A 17,628-nucleotide genomic window follows, 5' to 3' on the forward strand; every position below is an offset into this window, starting at 1 on the left:
TCTGACAAATGGGTTCCATACAACTCCTTCCAACCAACGGATAAAAACATGTTTCAGTCATGGTCCGTATGTTCTATCACTGGACTGAACAGTTCTCACACTAATCCTTGCATACAGGTTACTACCTCTTCTGTGGTTAAAGCCTTTTTGGAAAAGATGACCTCTACCTGGAGAACTCCTCTTGAACTTCATTTTTTTTTAATTTTTAGTAGCTTAGTCATGTCTAACTCTTTTGCTGCCCCCATGGACTGTAGCTCACTAGGCTCCTCTGTCAATGGAATTTCCCCAGCAAGAATACTGGAGTGGGTTGCCATTTCCTTGTCCAAGGGATCTTCCCAACCCAAGGATCAAACCCTCTTCTCTTGCATCCTCTGCACTGGCAGGGGGATTCTTTACCACTGAGCCACCTGGGAAGCTCACAGTGACCCAGTAACCCATTTTACTGGTCAGGCACTTCAACAAGTCTGCATAGTTTTTCCAGTTTTATGCTTTCACTGTGCTTACCACTCTCAATTTTCTGGTTTGGTCGAATGCACTAATGGCAATGTACGACTCAGCTGGCAAAATGTGTAGAGGCCCTCCAAATACCTTGACCAAAAGCAAACTCACTGGTCCTCCTAAGTCTCAGACTAACCTTTTATGGAACTCATAAACTCTCACCCGTTGAGATAGTCACAGGATGCTCAATGCACTTGACTCTTGCTTCTTTCGACTCACAACCAATAAAAGGGTAGATACCAAAAAGAGCTGGGCAGTTTCTCTCCTTTGGGAGAAGCTATATGGCAGCCATATTTTCTACTATATGAACATGGCTGCTTTACAACAGGAAAAAAGCCTGTAACCTCAATGAGTAAGACATTTGTAAACACTCTCGTCTCAATTTTCATTTCTTTAGCTCATGTGAATCCTTGCTCTTCCTTTGTCTTCACTGTCCGTTGAGATGCCTCAATATACTAATACTTCCAATGCATTCCTTTTTTAATTTCAGATAGCTTTGGTTGGGCTTCTGCCACTTGAATCTGAACATTTGAATTAATTTAGAAGGGAATGTTCTCGGGTTCTATCATTTAGAAATATCACCTTTAAGTGATATGGAAAATTACTGCCAATGAAGACAAACTGGACCAATAAACCAACTGACTGTCACTACAGTCCAAGAGAACTGTTGTTTCTATTTGCCTTTAAAATCATGGCCATAACCAAGTACCCTGATTCAGAGATAACTTCAGAAACAATTTCTGGCTCTGAAGTTAATTTAGACCACCTCAGTACTTCCAGAAATAACTGATGAGGAGCAACATTACTTATGGTAGCTCAGGATCAAAAGCCAGCCTTTCCAAATGGAGAGAAAAAACAGCATATGAAGCTAAAGAAGAAGCCAGATCATGAAGCTAAACCAAAGAAATCAAGATCATTAAGATAGACAGCAATGGGACCGCCTGTTTCATTGCTGTCATTGGCTGAACCCAGGAACCCTGAAGTCATTATTATACAGAGATACTCAGATCGTGGAATTGCAAAGCTTCATCTCAATGTTCCCATAAATGTGAGTCACATATATTCATAAATATTACTAACCATGGGCTAAATTAAAAATCTGTATCACTGAAAAAAAATCTCTTTCAAGAATTTAAAGGACACAGAAATTTGTACAGTACATTTTTACTTCTAAACTTTCCTCATCCTAACCCTACCTTCCAATGTTATTTACTATTAATGGTATTTTTTGCATATTGTTTAAGGTATGTTTGTACATAAATTGATATGCAAATAGGTTCCTTCTATTTTTTTTTTTTAAGTCAAGGCAAAATTTGCTTTTTCCTATGATAGGGCCATAAATCACTTGTTCTTCTTTAGATACATAGCTTTACCTGTCTGGGTTTAATGTTCACATGATTATTTATAATTTATCATTTAATAGGCACTAATTAACTGTGGATTTTCAGTACAATAAACCAGCTTATTATACATATATGTATATGTTTTAATTTGTCTAATTATTTTGTTAGAACACTTTCCTATAAATTGGAATTGATAGGCAAAAGGTATACAGAATTCAAATTTTGAGTAATATATGCAAAATTCCCCCTGAATGTAGAGACGATCTTCATCAATCTCCTTTTTCAGTATTTGTCGGTGAGAGTGCTATATTTGCTACTAATATAATCACAAGAATGTTACATATCAGTATTTTCAATCTTTGACAATGTAATATTTCTAAGAAATTGTTTTTCCTGTTATGACTTAATCGTCTACATATTAGTCGTTTAATCATTTGAATTTCCTCTTTATCTTCTTTTTTCATATTAGTATCCTTGTAACCAATTTGTGACAGCTCATTTGTGATTAAGTATGCTAACCTTTTGGTTGCTGTGTATTACAGATAAATTGTCATAGAGTTTTCCCCCATTTATTTCACTGAGATGTTTATTTTTTTAATCACACAGAAGTTACACATCAAAACAGAATCACTTTTTTGTTGTTTTTGCTTTTTTTTTTTTTTTTTAAGAGAAAGGCAATGGGAAATCTTTGAAGGATTTAACATGAGAAATAAAGATAACGTTTACTTTCACAGAGAATCAATTGGGAAATGAACTGGCAAGGACCAAGTGTCGATGTGGGCTGACTGAACGATCCAGCCATGAGAAGGTACTAGGTTAAAGCATGGTGGTGGCAATAGTTGTGGGTAGAGAACTTACGGGAACATTTGTGCAACAGATTCTGTGAGATTTGGTTGTTGGTTGAATTATGGGAGTTAGTGGGGATTAAACTATTGTTTTATTTCGGGGTGTTATCTATTTAGTTATATTTGCAACTGAAACATAAACATTTAGCCAGCATTAGTGTTCTTCATAAAAGGAGTGAGGGAAAGGAAAGGGTAAGAAACAATTAACTGAAACAGGATCACGAGACACCTGAATATGAATAAAGAGATCACCATTGATTAGAACTTCTAAAAGCATTCATAAATCAACTCTAGATCAGATTTATGTTTCCGTACATTTTAATTACAAATCAAATGATCTTTGAAAGCTGTGGGTTTAATATCTAATGTATGTAAAGTTTTGCCACACAGGAAGGATCTTGAAATAAATTGGTATCTCAAATAGAATTATCTAATAAATTTGTTATAAAGTGCAGGGTATAGAAAAACTTTAAGGGATACTACAACACTCTAGCTAATAACTGTAGAGAAGGAGTTTTTCCTACCTCAGAGGGGATGAGAGGAAAAAGTACTGAGGTGGCCAAAAAGTTCGTTCTGCAGCAGCTTACCAATCCAAACAAACTTATTGGCAAACCCAAGTTAGCCAACTCCAAAGAGCTGTAAGGTCACCTGAAGGGAGCTGTGTGCTTATGTAAAGGGACTTAGGCTTCAGGGACCTCACCAGCTGAGACCTGAAACACACCACAATCCACTTGCCCAGTCTTCTCTAGCCACCACTTCCCATGGGCTGCCAGAGGCCAGAATGCCTTTGATGTCATCCAGGAACAGAGCAAAGTGAAAAGTCCCTCTAAAGGAGCAAGCAGAGACTTTCCAGCATGCTCCACCTTTGTATCTTTTCTATGGGAAAAACGTTCTCATCCCCAACACAGGAGACACACAAAGACCACCCAGCAGCCCTACAGCACGCAAGCACGTGACAAAACGCAGTAGAGAACTAACTCCTACTCCCCTGACGCTTCTGAATTGTGGTGCTGGAGAAGACTCTTGAGAGTCCCATGGTCAGCGAGGAGATCAAACTAATCAATCCTAAAGGAAATCAACCCGGAATATTCATTGGAAGGACTGATGCTGAAGCTCCAATCTTTGGCTACCTGATGCAAACTGCCAACTCATTAGAAAAGACCCTGATGCTTAAAGATCGAGGGCAGGAGGAGAAGGGGGTGGCAGAGGATGAGATGGTTGGATGGCATCACTGACTCAATCGACATGAGTTTGAGTAAACTCTGGGAGATAGTGAAGGACAGGAAAGCCTAGCATGCTGCAGTTCATGGGGTCATAGTCAGACAGGACTTAGCAACTGAACAATAGCAATGACCCCATGTCAATCTCAGGCTGTAGAGCCTCTCCCTCACCACATTTAATCAGCGTGTTTCCAGGCAAAGCACCTCCTTCTTGATCTTAATAGAAGTAATTTCAGTGACATCACTTTACAAAAGATCAGTCTTTGGTTTTTAAACTACATAATATGAATAAACAAATTTGATTCTAACAGAATTAAACTATAAATAATAAATTAATTTATTAACTAAACTAAAGAATGAAAAGACAGACTATTTTCTGTGAGTATAGGATGAATACTTTGAGAGTGAATGATGGGAGAAAATTACCTGAAAGTTCAGCATTTTATTTGCATGAAGAAAAAGAATTTCTACTTTGCCTGCTCCCTGATCTCATATAAAGAATTTTTTAAGTGTATGGAGAAGACCCTTGAGAGTCCCTTGGACTGCAAGGAGATCCAACCAGTCCATCCTAAAGGAGACCAGTCCTGGGATTTCACTGGAAGGACTGATGCTGAGGCTGAAACTCCAAAACTTTGGCCACCTCATGCAAAGAGTTGACTCATTGGAAAAGACCGTGATGCTGGGAGGGATTGGGGGCAGGGGGAGAAGGGGATGACAGAGGAGAGATGGCTGGATGGCATCACCGACTCGATGCACATGAGTTTGGGTGAACTCCGGGAGTTGGTGAAGGACAGGGAGGCCTGGCATGCTGCGATTCATGAGGTCACAAAGAGTTGGACACGACTTAGTGACTGAACTAAACTGAACTGAAGAATTACATTTGTAATACTGTGGATTATATTACAGTTTACAAAGTTTTGACACCATACCATGTGGTTCTCAACTACTGAAAAGTTGTTGTTGTTGTTTAGTCGCTAAGTCCTGTCCGACTCTTTTGCAACCCCAGGGACTGTAGCCCACCAGGCTCCTCTGTTCATGCAGTTTCCCAGGCAAGAATACTGGAATGGTTGCCACCTCCTTCTTCAGGGTATCTTCCCAACCCAAAGACTGAACCTGAATCTCCTGCATTAGCAGATGAGTTCTTTACCACTGAGCCAGGAGGGGAACATGAAAGGGAAAAGGAACAGACTATATACTGTCCTTGAGAAGTTGAGTTGTTTGCTGAAGGTCACATAGTTAATAAGTGATGTAGTCAAGATAAAGTGATTTCAGAACTAAATTCACTAGCATTCACTAAAATATGGGACCATAACATGGGACAAATTGTAAGTTAAAATGTCTTGATTTCCCTTTTATTTATCCCATGCCAACTTTTCAATGTTCCATCATACCTATCATTTTCCTTGTTTTCTTTGTAAGATATGTCCAAAGATAAATTCAATATTAAATATTTAACAACCTCAAATCCAGAACCAGGTGTCTTTGCCTGATAAATAAAGAGGGCTCTGACAAACTCGTGGATTCCTCAGCTTTTTGACTCTGTCAATGCTATTTCAATTTCCTTTACCTTTTAAGTTGATCAAAAAATCTTTTTTAGAAATGACTTCCCCCCAGAGTAAAATGTACTCCAAGCCTGGTGGAGAACAGACTATTAATCTCTTCACTTTATTGACCTACTTCAGTTTCAGCTCATTAAACACAGGCAGCTTCAATGATCAAAAGAAAACGAACAAAATGTAACTTGGTCTAAACCTTACCAAATAAGAGAGTTGTTCAAAAAGCAAATAAATCTGAACAGGTAATTTAATACTGACAGTCTCCCATTTAAAGAGTATTTATGCAATGAATAAGGACATCCAGAAATAATTTCTATGTTCATTTGATCAATGAAGTCACACTCTAGTTATGCTTTTTACCCAACTCTCTTCTCAGTTCTTAGCTTCCCCCAAAATGAATACTATAGTGAAGGACTTATGCCAACTAAAGTCCCTTGAAACTATTAGACAAGGAAAAAGAAAAGACTATGAACTCTAAAAAGATAGCTACCAAAGATCATTTCATTATATTGCCATATAGAATCATTAAAAAGGTAAGTAAATCTAGTTATCATAGCACAGGTAATTACCCCAAAATTACCTTTTCAGGGTAATTCAAAACCATTACCCTAAAAAGAGCAATAAACAATTTAAATTATAAAACAAGAAATGTTTACTAGCTTTTAAATATGACTACATTTGAAACATATTTAAGTTAATAGCTAGACCATATCAAAATGTGCATATCTCATCAGCACTGATTTAAGTAATCCTTCTGGTGAAGTCGCTCAGTCGTGTCCGACTCTTTGCAACCCCATGGACTGTAGCCTACCAGGCTCCTTTGTCCATGGGATTTTCCAAGCAATAGTACTGGAGTGGATTGCCATTTCCTTCTCCAGGGGATCTTCCCGACCTAGGGATCAAACCCAGGTCTCCTGCATTGTAGACAGACGCTTTACCATCTAAGCCACCAGGGAAGTACTTAACTAAAATTTCCTAAAACTAATTCTAAGAAATATCCTAAATACATAACCAACCACAATTTATACAGAAAAAAAAAATTCTAAGATATCATTAAAAAGTCCTGGAGCCTAGATGGGTAGTTCTAAAATTAGACTTGTTAGAATACTTTAGGGACAAGTTATACCTCTACCATATATCATGTTTTGTGATTTAACAGCAGTTATTTTCTTGCTTCTTCTGAAAGCCTTTTGTCACTCAACTTAGTCACATGGAATCTGGACCCCAAGTCAGTGTCCTTTAGTAAATGATCTTCCTGGTTTAGGAATAATTCCATAGTCAAGTTATCTGTACTTTCTCCCAGTGTGGAATTAACAAGGGTAGGAGATGGAAAAACTGAATCATTTTCTAGTTCCTTACTATCAATTTTCTTGTGGAAAGAAACAATTTCACAAAACATACATTCAAATAAAACACAAATCAGCTAATCCACAGCCAGATATAAAGTATAGTTGGTCACTTTTATTTTTCTCCATTCTCCCAGTAATAAATCAGTTAATGTTCTAAGAGCTCAGTCACATTGTCTACATGATGACATCAATTGCAAATTAACCCCTTAAAGGTTAAATAATCTTCCTTCCCTTTCAGAGCATTTAAGGAATTCTTCTAGACATTTGTTTGGCAATTCATTTACTCTATTTCAAAAATGTTAGCTAAGATAGTTAAAAATGTCTTTAAATTTAAACAAAAGCATTAAGTCACTTTTTGTGCTAGAGTTACGTAAGAAGATATTAACTCTATGTAAACAATTTATTCAACAACACAACTAAGCCCAGATCAGAATATATTCTTAAAAACTTCACTTTCTATATTTCTCAGTCTATTAATACCAGGCAAAAAATAATAATTAAACACAATAAATTGAACCTATTGAGTAACTAGGAATATAAGATTATTTCTAAAAATCAAAATCGACTTATTAAGTTTGGCCTAATCACAGAACAACAACAAAAATCAATCACAGTTCCTGCTCTCAAGTAGCCTGTAGTCTAGCAGAAGGCAAGACATACATTTAAAATTGGTATTGCTACTTTGAGTCCCAACCTTACACTGGAAATAACTAAATACTAATGTGTATGTGGTGAGTGAGGATTTTAGGGTTGGTCAAGGAAAAGAAGGATCTCAAGATGACAATGAGCTTTATTTGGGTCCCACTTTAACAGGTTGCATGAGAAGAGATGCAACAAGACAGGGGTATAGGATTACCACACAGAAGAGGAAGAAAGAAAGCAAAAAAATCCCAGAGAGATGGAAATTGCAGGAGGAGAAGTGGGTGACAGAGGATGAGATGGTTGGATGGCATCACTGACTCAATGGACATGAGTTTGAGCAAGCTCCAGGAAAGAATGAAGAACAGGGAAGCCCAGCATGTTGCAGTCCGTGAGGTCACAAAAAGTCAGACATGACTGAGCGGCTGAACAGCAACAACTCCTGTGAACAGGTGATGTTGCTTTGCACAAGATATGAAGTCTGAGTAAAGAGCTTTGAAGAGCAACAGCAACCTGGGATCATTTTCAGCCCCAGAGTTTGTTTTATGAATGGCTAGCAAATGAGTTCAGCTTTGTGGAGTATACAAGGCAGACAGGCTCTAAAGGACTAAAAATGTTTCAGTTCAGTTCAGTTGCTCAGTCGTCTCCAATTCTTTGTAACCCCATAAATCGCAGCACGCCAAGCCTCCCTGTCCATCACCAACTCCCGGAGTTCATTCAAACTCATGTCCATCAAGTCGGTGATCCCATCCAGCCATCTCATCCTCTGTCGTCCCCTTCTCCTCCTGCCCCCAATCCCTCCCAGCATCAGAGTCTTTTCCAATGAGTCAACTCTTCACAGGAGGTGGCCAAAGTATTGGAGTTTCAACTTTATCATCATTCCTTCCAAAAAACACTCAGGGCTGGCTCCTTCAGAATGGACTGGTTGGATCTCCTTGCAGTCCAATGGACTCTCAGGAGTCTTCTCCAACACCACAGTTCAAAAGCATCAATTCTTTGGCCCTCAGCTTTCTTCACAGTCCAACTCTCACATCCATACATGACTACTGGAAAAACCATAGCCTTGACTAGACGGACCTTAGTTGGCAAAGTAATGTCTCTGCTTTTGAATATGCTACCTAGGTTGGTCATAACTTTTCTTCCAAGGAGTAAGCGTCTTTTAATTTCATGGCTACAGTCACCATCTGCAGTGATTTTGGAGCCCAGAAAAATAAAGTCTGACACTGTTTCCACTGGTTCCCCATCTATTTCCCATGAACTGATGGGACCAGATGCCATGATCTTCATTTTCTGAATGTTGAGCTTGAAGCCAACTTTTTCACTCTCCTCTTTCACTTTCATCAACAGGCTTTTTAGTTCCTCTTCACTTTCTGCTATAAGGGCGGTGTCATCTGCATTTTTGAGGTTATTGATATTTCTCCCGGCAATCTTGATTCCAGCTTGTGCTTCTTCCAGCTCAGTGTTTCTCATGATGTACTTACTCTGCATAGAAGTTAAATAAGCAGGGTGACAATATACAGCCTTGACATACTCCTTTTTCTATTTGGAACCAGTCTGTTGTTCCATGTCCAGTTCTAACTGTTGCTTCCTGACCTGCATATAGCTTTCTCAAGAGGCAGGTCAGTTTACTTTTGTTATATTTAAAGCAATTGGATATGTAAAATTTTGAATTTGGCACTGGTAGGCTTTGGACTGTTGGTCCCAAGAAGTTAGGAAGAAGTAAAATACTTAGGGGCCAGTTTTTAACCTATTTATATAACACGATAAAACATTTTTTAAAAAATCACTGTATCAATAGAATCTTGAATGTTATGAACTGACTTCTAGAGTTTTACTTAAGAATTAGAGAGGTTTAAAAGATTAAATAAGAAGCTCCTTGAAGCTTTGGGCTTCCCTGGTGGCTCAGCTGGTAAAGAATCTACCTGCAATGCAGAAGACCTGGGTTCAATCCCTGGGTTGGGAAGATCCCCTGGAGAAGGGAAAGGCTACCCACTCCAGTATTCTGACCTGGAGAATTCTACGGACTATTCCATGGGGTCACAAAGAATCAGACACGACTAAGTGACTTTCACTTACTTACTTACTTGAAGCTTTACTTAAGTATTCGACAAACATTTCAACTCCTATTCTGTGTCAGGCATGTTCTGAGCACCAGATATTCTATAGTGAACAAGGTATGCAACTGGACTGCCTACATAATCAGCAGGGCCCAACACAAAAAGGAAACCTGGGACCCTTTATTCAAACCCCAAGATGGAAACAGCAGAGCATTAAACCAAGCGTGGGGCCCTTCTGAGTGTGGGACCCTGTGCGACTGCACAGGTTTCATATCCATCCACCCAGCCTCAGAAGACATTTTCTAGCCTCATCATGCACACAATCTAGTGGTAAAAGATCAACAATAAAAAGAAAAGAAATACGGCACCATGACAAGTGCCAGGAAAGAAACTAAGGGGAACAGAGTTCAGTGAACCCTGAGAAGTAAGTGCGTGTGTTCCACATGCTCAGTCGTGTTTGACTCTTTGCAACCCCAGGGACTGTAGCCCACCAGGCTCCAGTATCGATGGGATTTTGCAGTCAAGAATACTAGAATGGGTTGCCATTTCCTCCTTTAGGGGATCTTCCTGACCCAGGGATTGAACCCAAGTCTCCTGAATCTCCTGCATTGGTAGATGGACTCTTTACCACTGAGGCCCCAGGGAAGCCCAAAACCAGAGAAAGGCTTCTATAGGAGCTGACACTTAAGCTGAGACCTGAGGCTTGCAAACCAACCAGCTACATAATGAATTTGTGTAACAGATCCATAGGTTGGACATTTATGCCAATGGTTCTCAACCAGGATGATTCTGCTTCTTCTAGGTCATTTGGCAACGTCTAGAGACATCTCTGATTATCCGAACTGGAGAGGGCAAGGCATTGCTACTGGCATCCAGGAGGTAAAGATCAGGGAAGTTTCTAAGCACCTGATAATCCATAGGACAGCACCTTCCTCCATGGCCAACAACAAAGAATTATACAATCCCACAGGTCAATGGTGCCGACACTGAAAAATATTAAAGTTGAATGAATGCAGATGATACGATTGCAAAGCTATGAGTAAGGAAGGAGTTTGGCACATTTGCCTTTCATGTCTTTAGCCATATGATTTTATGATAGCAAATACTAGAAACCTATATTTTCAATAGCAATAGAGAATTCAATTAAGTGTACAGTAGAATCTTAGTCACTAAAAAATATATGTTTCGAAGGATATTTATCATTGGAAAAGGTGTGTTACAAAGAAAGATAAAGTGATCCTATGCTCATTCAAAAATTATGTATGTGCTAAGCAGAGGATTGATGAGGGTGTTGAAAAGATAATTCAAAGGGGTTTTGGTGGTTATTTCTGGCTGATATAATTATTTTTGCTTTCTTTGTACTTTTCAATATTTTAAATTTTCAAAAGAATGTAGATTGTTTCATAAAACCATGAAAGTACAAAAATCTCATTTTCTTTCTGTAAAGGTGCATTATACATTCAACTTACATGGTAGCTGTATGTGAGCCTGATAAGGCTAATCAAAAGCTGTGTTAATTTTCTGTGATTCATAGAAGAATGACTAATTATTTAAGGATGATTTTAGCAGTATAATTGATGAAATTTGAGATTTCTAAAGCTGAAAAACAGAAGAATTGAGAGCACAATTGCTTTTGTCTTTTCTTCTGAAGCCTGACGGGCAGGCTTTTATAAAAGAAAGGTAGATATGGACAATGGCTATTCTCTATTAAAATGAATTGCTCTTGTTAGTTAACTGAGTACACTGGATTTCATGTTTGCAATACATTTCAACAAAGCATATGAATGAAGTCTCTCATGACTCTATTTTAACAAAATGGATTTGTGGTTTCTTGAACAGTTATATCAAGAGGCCACTGTTTTATAAATCATGCCTGTTTAGGAGTAGCATCTGGTTGTTGAAATGTTCCTCTTGGTTTTTACACTAGTTAATAATAAAAGAAATGCTATATAAACCAAGAAGGTGTTCTTATCAGACAAGCCGAATTTCATGTTCTAGAAAGTCCTAGCAAGCTGGAATCATGGTTGGGGGGAGCATATAATTATAAAATGCCATTCTCAAGTTCCCTAAACTGCACCCCTCCTTAAGGCCAATTAGACAAATATGGAATATTAGATACTTGGCATAAAGGGGCGTGGAGAGGGGCTGGGGTGCACACAACATTTACATTTGCTAGTAAATGGACTATGAGAGAAGATGTGATTAGTACAATTCAGGCTCTGACGGACAGTCATGATCTATGGTCCTAGAGTAGAAAACTGTACTTGCTTCCCCATTATTAAGCTTCACTAAAAGCCTAAATTTAAAAAAAAAAAAAAAGAAACATATCATTTTCTTAGACATCAAGGCATGTGCTAGATTTTCCAGAGGAGAAAGTGACAAGTTCCCCTGACAGTGGAACTAAGCCTTGATGTTTACAACTCAACAGAGACAACCTGCTCAGAATAAGACAGCAATGATGGGACAAAGCCACCTGAGACCTCTGACGCAGCAGGATGGCCACAAGGAGACTCTACAGCCACAAAACGACTGAACATCCCCTCTTCCCAACCAACAAGCGTGACTACTGCTTCTTCATTAAAGACAACTACTCTCATCTTTCTGTTTAAATTGGGGTTTAGTTGTTTACAATGTTCTGTTGGTTTTTGCTGTACGATGAAGTGAATCAGCTGTATGTATACATATATTCCCTCCCTCCTGAACCTCCTTCCCACTCCCCTATCTCATCCCTTTAGGTCATCACAGAGCACCGAGCTGAGTTTCCTGGGCCATACAGGAGGTTCCCACTAGCTATCTATTTTACCCATCCACCCCCGTCATCTTAATCTTCCTAACACCTAGGTAAGTAATGAAGACGCCCAGTTCCTGAATTGCCCTGCTTCCTTAAACCCTTGTAGTCACCCAGCACAAGGCCAGATCCTGTAAAAGGTCCCTCTCAACTGCCTCTTACCAAGGCACCCACAGTTCCTGAGCTGCATGATCTCCCTTGCTACAGCAAGCAAAACCTAGTTTGTTTGACTCTCATCTTGTTTCTTGCGGTTCTTGGCTGGTAAGTTTCAGTACAGGGCAATCCTGATATTAATAATCTGCCTTGCTGTCAGCCTGTGGGTCCCTTTCATGGCTTTGTATCACCATAACCATGCTGCCCAAGCAGCAAAAGAGGGTGTTAGTTCACAAAAACACAAGAGTCCCAGTTTGAGATTACTGTCAATGAGTGACTGTGGCCACCAGCCATCTAATTGTGTGATGACCTAAGCCACCTCACCCACACTCCTCCGCTTCTCTGAATATAAACACCAGGTGGCTCTGGGTGTTACAGTGAGCAGTGGCACAGTGCAGCCTGTTTTCTTTCTTAGAGTTCCCCTCAGTCCACAGAAAGAAACAGAATACTCCCCATAACCTAACAAATACCATTACCATTTCAGATAGCTTTCTTTCTTATAGTTTCCATTAGTTCACAAAAAGAAACAAAACATTCACCATAATCCAATAACTACCATCTCAGATAGGTTTCTTTGAGTTTCCATTAGTTCGTGAAAAGAAACAAAATTTTCACCATAACCTAATAAGAATCATTTCAGATAGAGACATATTTCCCAATTTTAGAAACAATCATGTGACTTTTTTTTTCATGTGTGACTTTTAAAAAACTAGTTCTTACTTTTTTTTTTTAAAGTTCTGATTTATAGACATCCAAAACTAAAATTTCACCCTTAAAGCTCAAGTCCAGTTACAATCAGGACATTAAATAAAAAACTGTAATAACAGCAACACATTTTTGAGTACTATGTGCCTGGATTCGTGCTATTTTATATACATATATTATTTCATTCCATCTTTGTAACAAGCCTTTAAGAACCAATATTCCCATTTTACAGGTGAGAAAACAGAGGTTCAAAAAGGCTAACTGATGTACCTCAGTCACAGAGATACAGGTGCCAGGGCCTAGTTTTGAATCCAAATGTCTGTAATTTCAAACTCTAAGATCACCAGGTAGATTGTTTATCTTGGGCATGAGTATGCAACAATACTGACCTCAAAGACAATATAAGATTGGATTATAATGAAAGTAGTTAAAAAATACAAACTATAGAGCACAATTTAAAGTGTCTGATAATATTAAAATTTAATATTGCCAACCAAGTTTATTTTTACTATCCCATTTACAGGCAAAGCTACCAAGAAAAAGTCACCTTGCACAAGCTACTCTCACATTTTAAAAACTAGTTGGTATATAAATTATCTGAAGTTAGCCTTGGATTTTTATAAGCTTCTCCTTTCTGAATTATCTTCTTTAAAAAAGGAGAATAATGCCTGTGTGAAGAGAATTTCAATGGGAAAACATGATCCCTCCTCCCCAGTAAATAAAATAAAAATAAAGACACTTTCACTAACAGTTCTTTTCTGAACAAAACAAACAAGAGCAAAGGGCACCTTGACTACTACTTAGGAAATAAAATCAGAACACAGGGAAATCTGTAATTCTAATCACATTTACACCTTCTCTCCTTTTTTACATTTCTCATCCAAACATCCTTAGGAGCTCAATAGGCTTAAAAGAATTGGAGCAGGGTAGAGAACAAAGGTGAGTGGAATCTGAGAAACAGCTTAAATGGCTGTTCTCACCCTTTTAGTAATTTCAAATTGGGTAACATAGTTTTCAGAAGATTTAAAAGTCACAAATATAGGATGAAACTGTAAGAAGTTATTCTACCTGCTTATACTTTTTGAATGGCATTTTGGCCAGGCATCTCAGGAATTAACCACTTGTAGACAAGAAATGCAAGAAAGCACTAAAAAAAAAAAAATTAACCTTCAAGGAAAACAAATATCAAATTTAAATGAACTAGCTTTAGTCAATGAAAGTCTATGTGCTAAATACACGTACTTGCTAACAAAAATATTAGTATTTCTATTCTTATGTGAGAATGACTATGTAGTTATTAACTATGTTTTCTCTTGAGATTGAGGGTAATTTTAGAAAATAAGGTTCAACTACTATACTTAATCAAATTAAATGTTATAGATCATATATATATACAAAAATAAAGAAAAGCACTTATGAGCCATGTGGTATGTGTGATTCACTCAAATGGGGAAATGAAAAAAAATTTAGTGGAAAGATAAGAGACATCGATGTTTAAAGAAACAGCTTAATGTAATTATTCAAATAAAAAGTAATAATAGAGAAACAAAAAATTCAGAATTATATCAAATTCAGATGTGAGTGCTTGTTATTGGGTGATTCTGATTCAGAATAATACTTTCATGTGACTTTTTCTTACTGCAAATGTCAAAGGAATTCAGCACTTCTTTTCAGCAGCACCACTGATGTCCCTAAGAGTTCAGCCCTGCATGGCCCCCTCAGTAGGTGCTTCTATGAGCCCTCCATTGCCTTAAGTCGCAGATAAAGAAAAGTACTAGCAATGGGGAAACAAACCAGAATGTTTTAGAAAAGATGCCTGCCATCCTGGCTCTTTTTTGTGCCATGTGTAGCAAACACAAAGAAGTACGCTTTCCTTCTCTACTGTAGGGCCCAGCTTCAGTTTCAGTAAAATGTTATGCCAGTGATTGATACTCTGCAAAGTTCTTCTAAAGAGATGAAACACACACAGGATTCTAGAATTGCAATACCTTCTAATCACTGTATTACATTTAGCAAGTACGGGAAACACGGAGATATGAGAGGGGTGGAGAAATCAAGTCCTAAACTGTCCACTTTGGGAACATATCAGCCAAAATTATGGGATGGGGGGGCAAAATCTAATTATTCAGCTGAGGATTTCACAGCTCAATGCCACGCCCCGACTCCCACCGCCCTAACACAGTCACTTAAGCTGCTTTAGCTACTGGCAAATGAGGTTTTGTTTTGTTTTTGTTTTTTTTAATGAAACAAATGCACTGAAATAAAACGACCGGTTTACAAGGGGTGGTGGTATCCCTTGAAGACAGAACTGCCCTAAGCTGAGAGCATCTATGCCGTCTCAACTAGTAAAAGTGCCTAGTACGGAACAGGTATCCAAATATATATTTGTGTGTTTGTTTAAAAAACTAGTCATGTAAACTAAAATGGATTCACTGTGCCCAAATGCTCAGATTTTCCTTGTGGGATGACTCTAGAACGGAGTTGATAACAAGAAAAGAAATCAAGCGAAAGAGCTACGGCTCCCCAGCGCTAGCAGCAAGTCTCCTCACCCTACACAGGCAGAGGAGCACAGATTTAGACCCAAGCATCCTCCACAAGTTCACTGTCCAGCCAATAAGCTCACAGTATTTGGCAATTAGCCTCGTAATTAGGTGCACTGCTCCAGTAAGATCTTAACTCCAGACACCTGCCGTTGCGTTTAACAACTAAGATCTATTCTTCCAGACCGAATGTTACTGGAACTCCGCCCGCAGAAGCACGGAGGGGCGCCGAATAGCTGGTAAAGGTGCAGGCGCACGCAAGAAGCAGAATCCACACTGGCCACACTCACTGTATTCCTTCCCCTTCGATCTCTGTCTGATAGATCTCACCCGTGTTAAGTGGCTCCCCGGTGCAATCTATTTGATCGCCTGTTGCCAGCACATCGTTCAGGCGTTGCAACTACGCAATGGTTCCGAGAGGCACACTGAGTTGGTTCCTGCAAGGAGGGACTTGATGCCCGGGCGTAAAGAGCGGGGCACAGAGTTACACCAGGGTGAGTGCACAGGCTCCGAGTCCTCATAACAAAGGACACCGGCCTCCCTGCTCAGTACCCCATTCTCCAGCAAAGGAGGATAATGCAGGTTTGTGTTTTTAGTATCAAACTTGGAGCGACCAACCCAACTCCATCCACTGTGGGAGAAAGCAGCAAACCGAGGCCCCCCGGCGGGGCACTGGGGAAGTTCCCACTAGTAACAGAATCGCGGTCAGGCAGCGCTGTTCCCCGCTGTCAGCTCTGCTGGCCTCTTGCAACGCATCAGTGAGACTAAGGGAGCCGGGCGGGAAGCGAACGCCCGGTGCTCAGCTCAGCAGCAGGCAGAGTCCTGGAGCTCCCGGAGCTGCGCTGCACTCGGAATGGCCACACCGCCCTTCTCCGGGAGGCACCTTGTGCGGTCGGAGGACCTGAAAGGTCAACTTCTCCCACGAAAGGCCATTCCGAAAGCTTGAGCAGTGCAGGGTCCGCGCTCCGGACGCCCCAGCCCGCGCCCAGGCGCCTAGCCCTCTCCCTCGGTCCGCGCCTTACCTGCCCGCGGCGAATCCGGCAGCCCCTTGACAGGTCCCACCAGGCGCCCCTGGAAAAGTTTCCGAACTTCTTCGCAGCTCTGCACGCCCTCGCTTCGGATAGACCCCACGAGAGCCAGCAGGAGGAGACAGCGAGAGCCCACGCGCCAGGTCTGCGCGCCCATCCTCGGTGTCCCAGTCACTCCTTCCCGCGCCGCGGACCCCACTCTCCCCGCGCGCCCCGCGCTGCAGACGCTGGAAAAGCCTCGGCGGTGCGATCCGGTGGCGGGCGGGAGTCCGGCAGCTCTGAGACCCCGGCTTCACCTTCTCCTAAGGTGCCCCGAGACAGACCGCGGTGTTCTCGGGCAGAGCGCCGCCGGGTCTCCCTCTCCGGCGGGAGCGAGATGGCGCGGTGCGAGCCAGGACAACGGCTGGAGCCGCACGGAGCCTGCGAGCACTCGGCTCTGGCCACCGGCGCCGTCGCCGAGGGCTGCACTGCCAGCTGCCAACCTGAGACTCGCCCGCGGGTCGCGCTCCGCGGAAGGCCCCGCCCCGGTTCCGTGGACAGGCCCCGCCCCGTGGTTAAGCCACGCCCCCGCGCGACGCCACGGGCCGCACCCGCCCCGCGGCTGAGCCGCTGTCCACGCGGCCCTGGCTGGAGAAACACCCGAGCGGCGTTGCCTGAAGCAAGGAAACGAAACGAAACCGAACCTCCCTCTCCCCATCCATTCCTGGGACCAACAGTCTGATGAAAAGAGCTCCGAGAAGACAAGATATGAGAAATACCAACTAGAACTAAGATGAAATACTTCCCTATAAATCGAGGTCTTCAATGCATAGGAATTTGTATTTGAATTGCATGAAATGGTATCTGGGCACAATACAAAATACAAAAAAAAAAATTATCCTTAAAGATCTCAATTGTGAGGCTCGAT

General features: G+C 40.7%; 1 protein-coding gene across 2 annotated transcripts in view; it reads right to left on the reverse strand.

Moving 5' to 3' along the window:
• The window catches only part of GPC5 (glypican 5), a 1,608,220-nt gene extending 1,591,272 nt beyond the window's left edge, over nucleotides 1-16,948 (reverse strand). The window contains exon 1 of one of the 2 annotated variants that reach the window (XM_018056453.1): nucleotides 16,716-16,948. In XM_018056453.1, coding sequence (XP_017911942.1) covers nucleotides 16,716-16,878 — 163 coding nt within the window. In that variant the 5' untranslated portion in view covers nucleotides 16,879-16,948. The remainder of the gene's footprint in view (nucleotides 1-16,715) is intronic. The other variant, XM_018056455.1, reaches the window with a different exon arrangement.

This window comes from Capra hircus, chromosome 12 (genome assembly GCF_001704415.2).
Source record: "Capra hircus breed San Clemente chromosome 12, ASM170441v1, whole genome shotgun sequence".
Lineage (NCBI taxonomy): Eukaryota > Metazoa > Chordata > Mammalia > Artiodactyla > Bovidae > Capra > Capra hircus.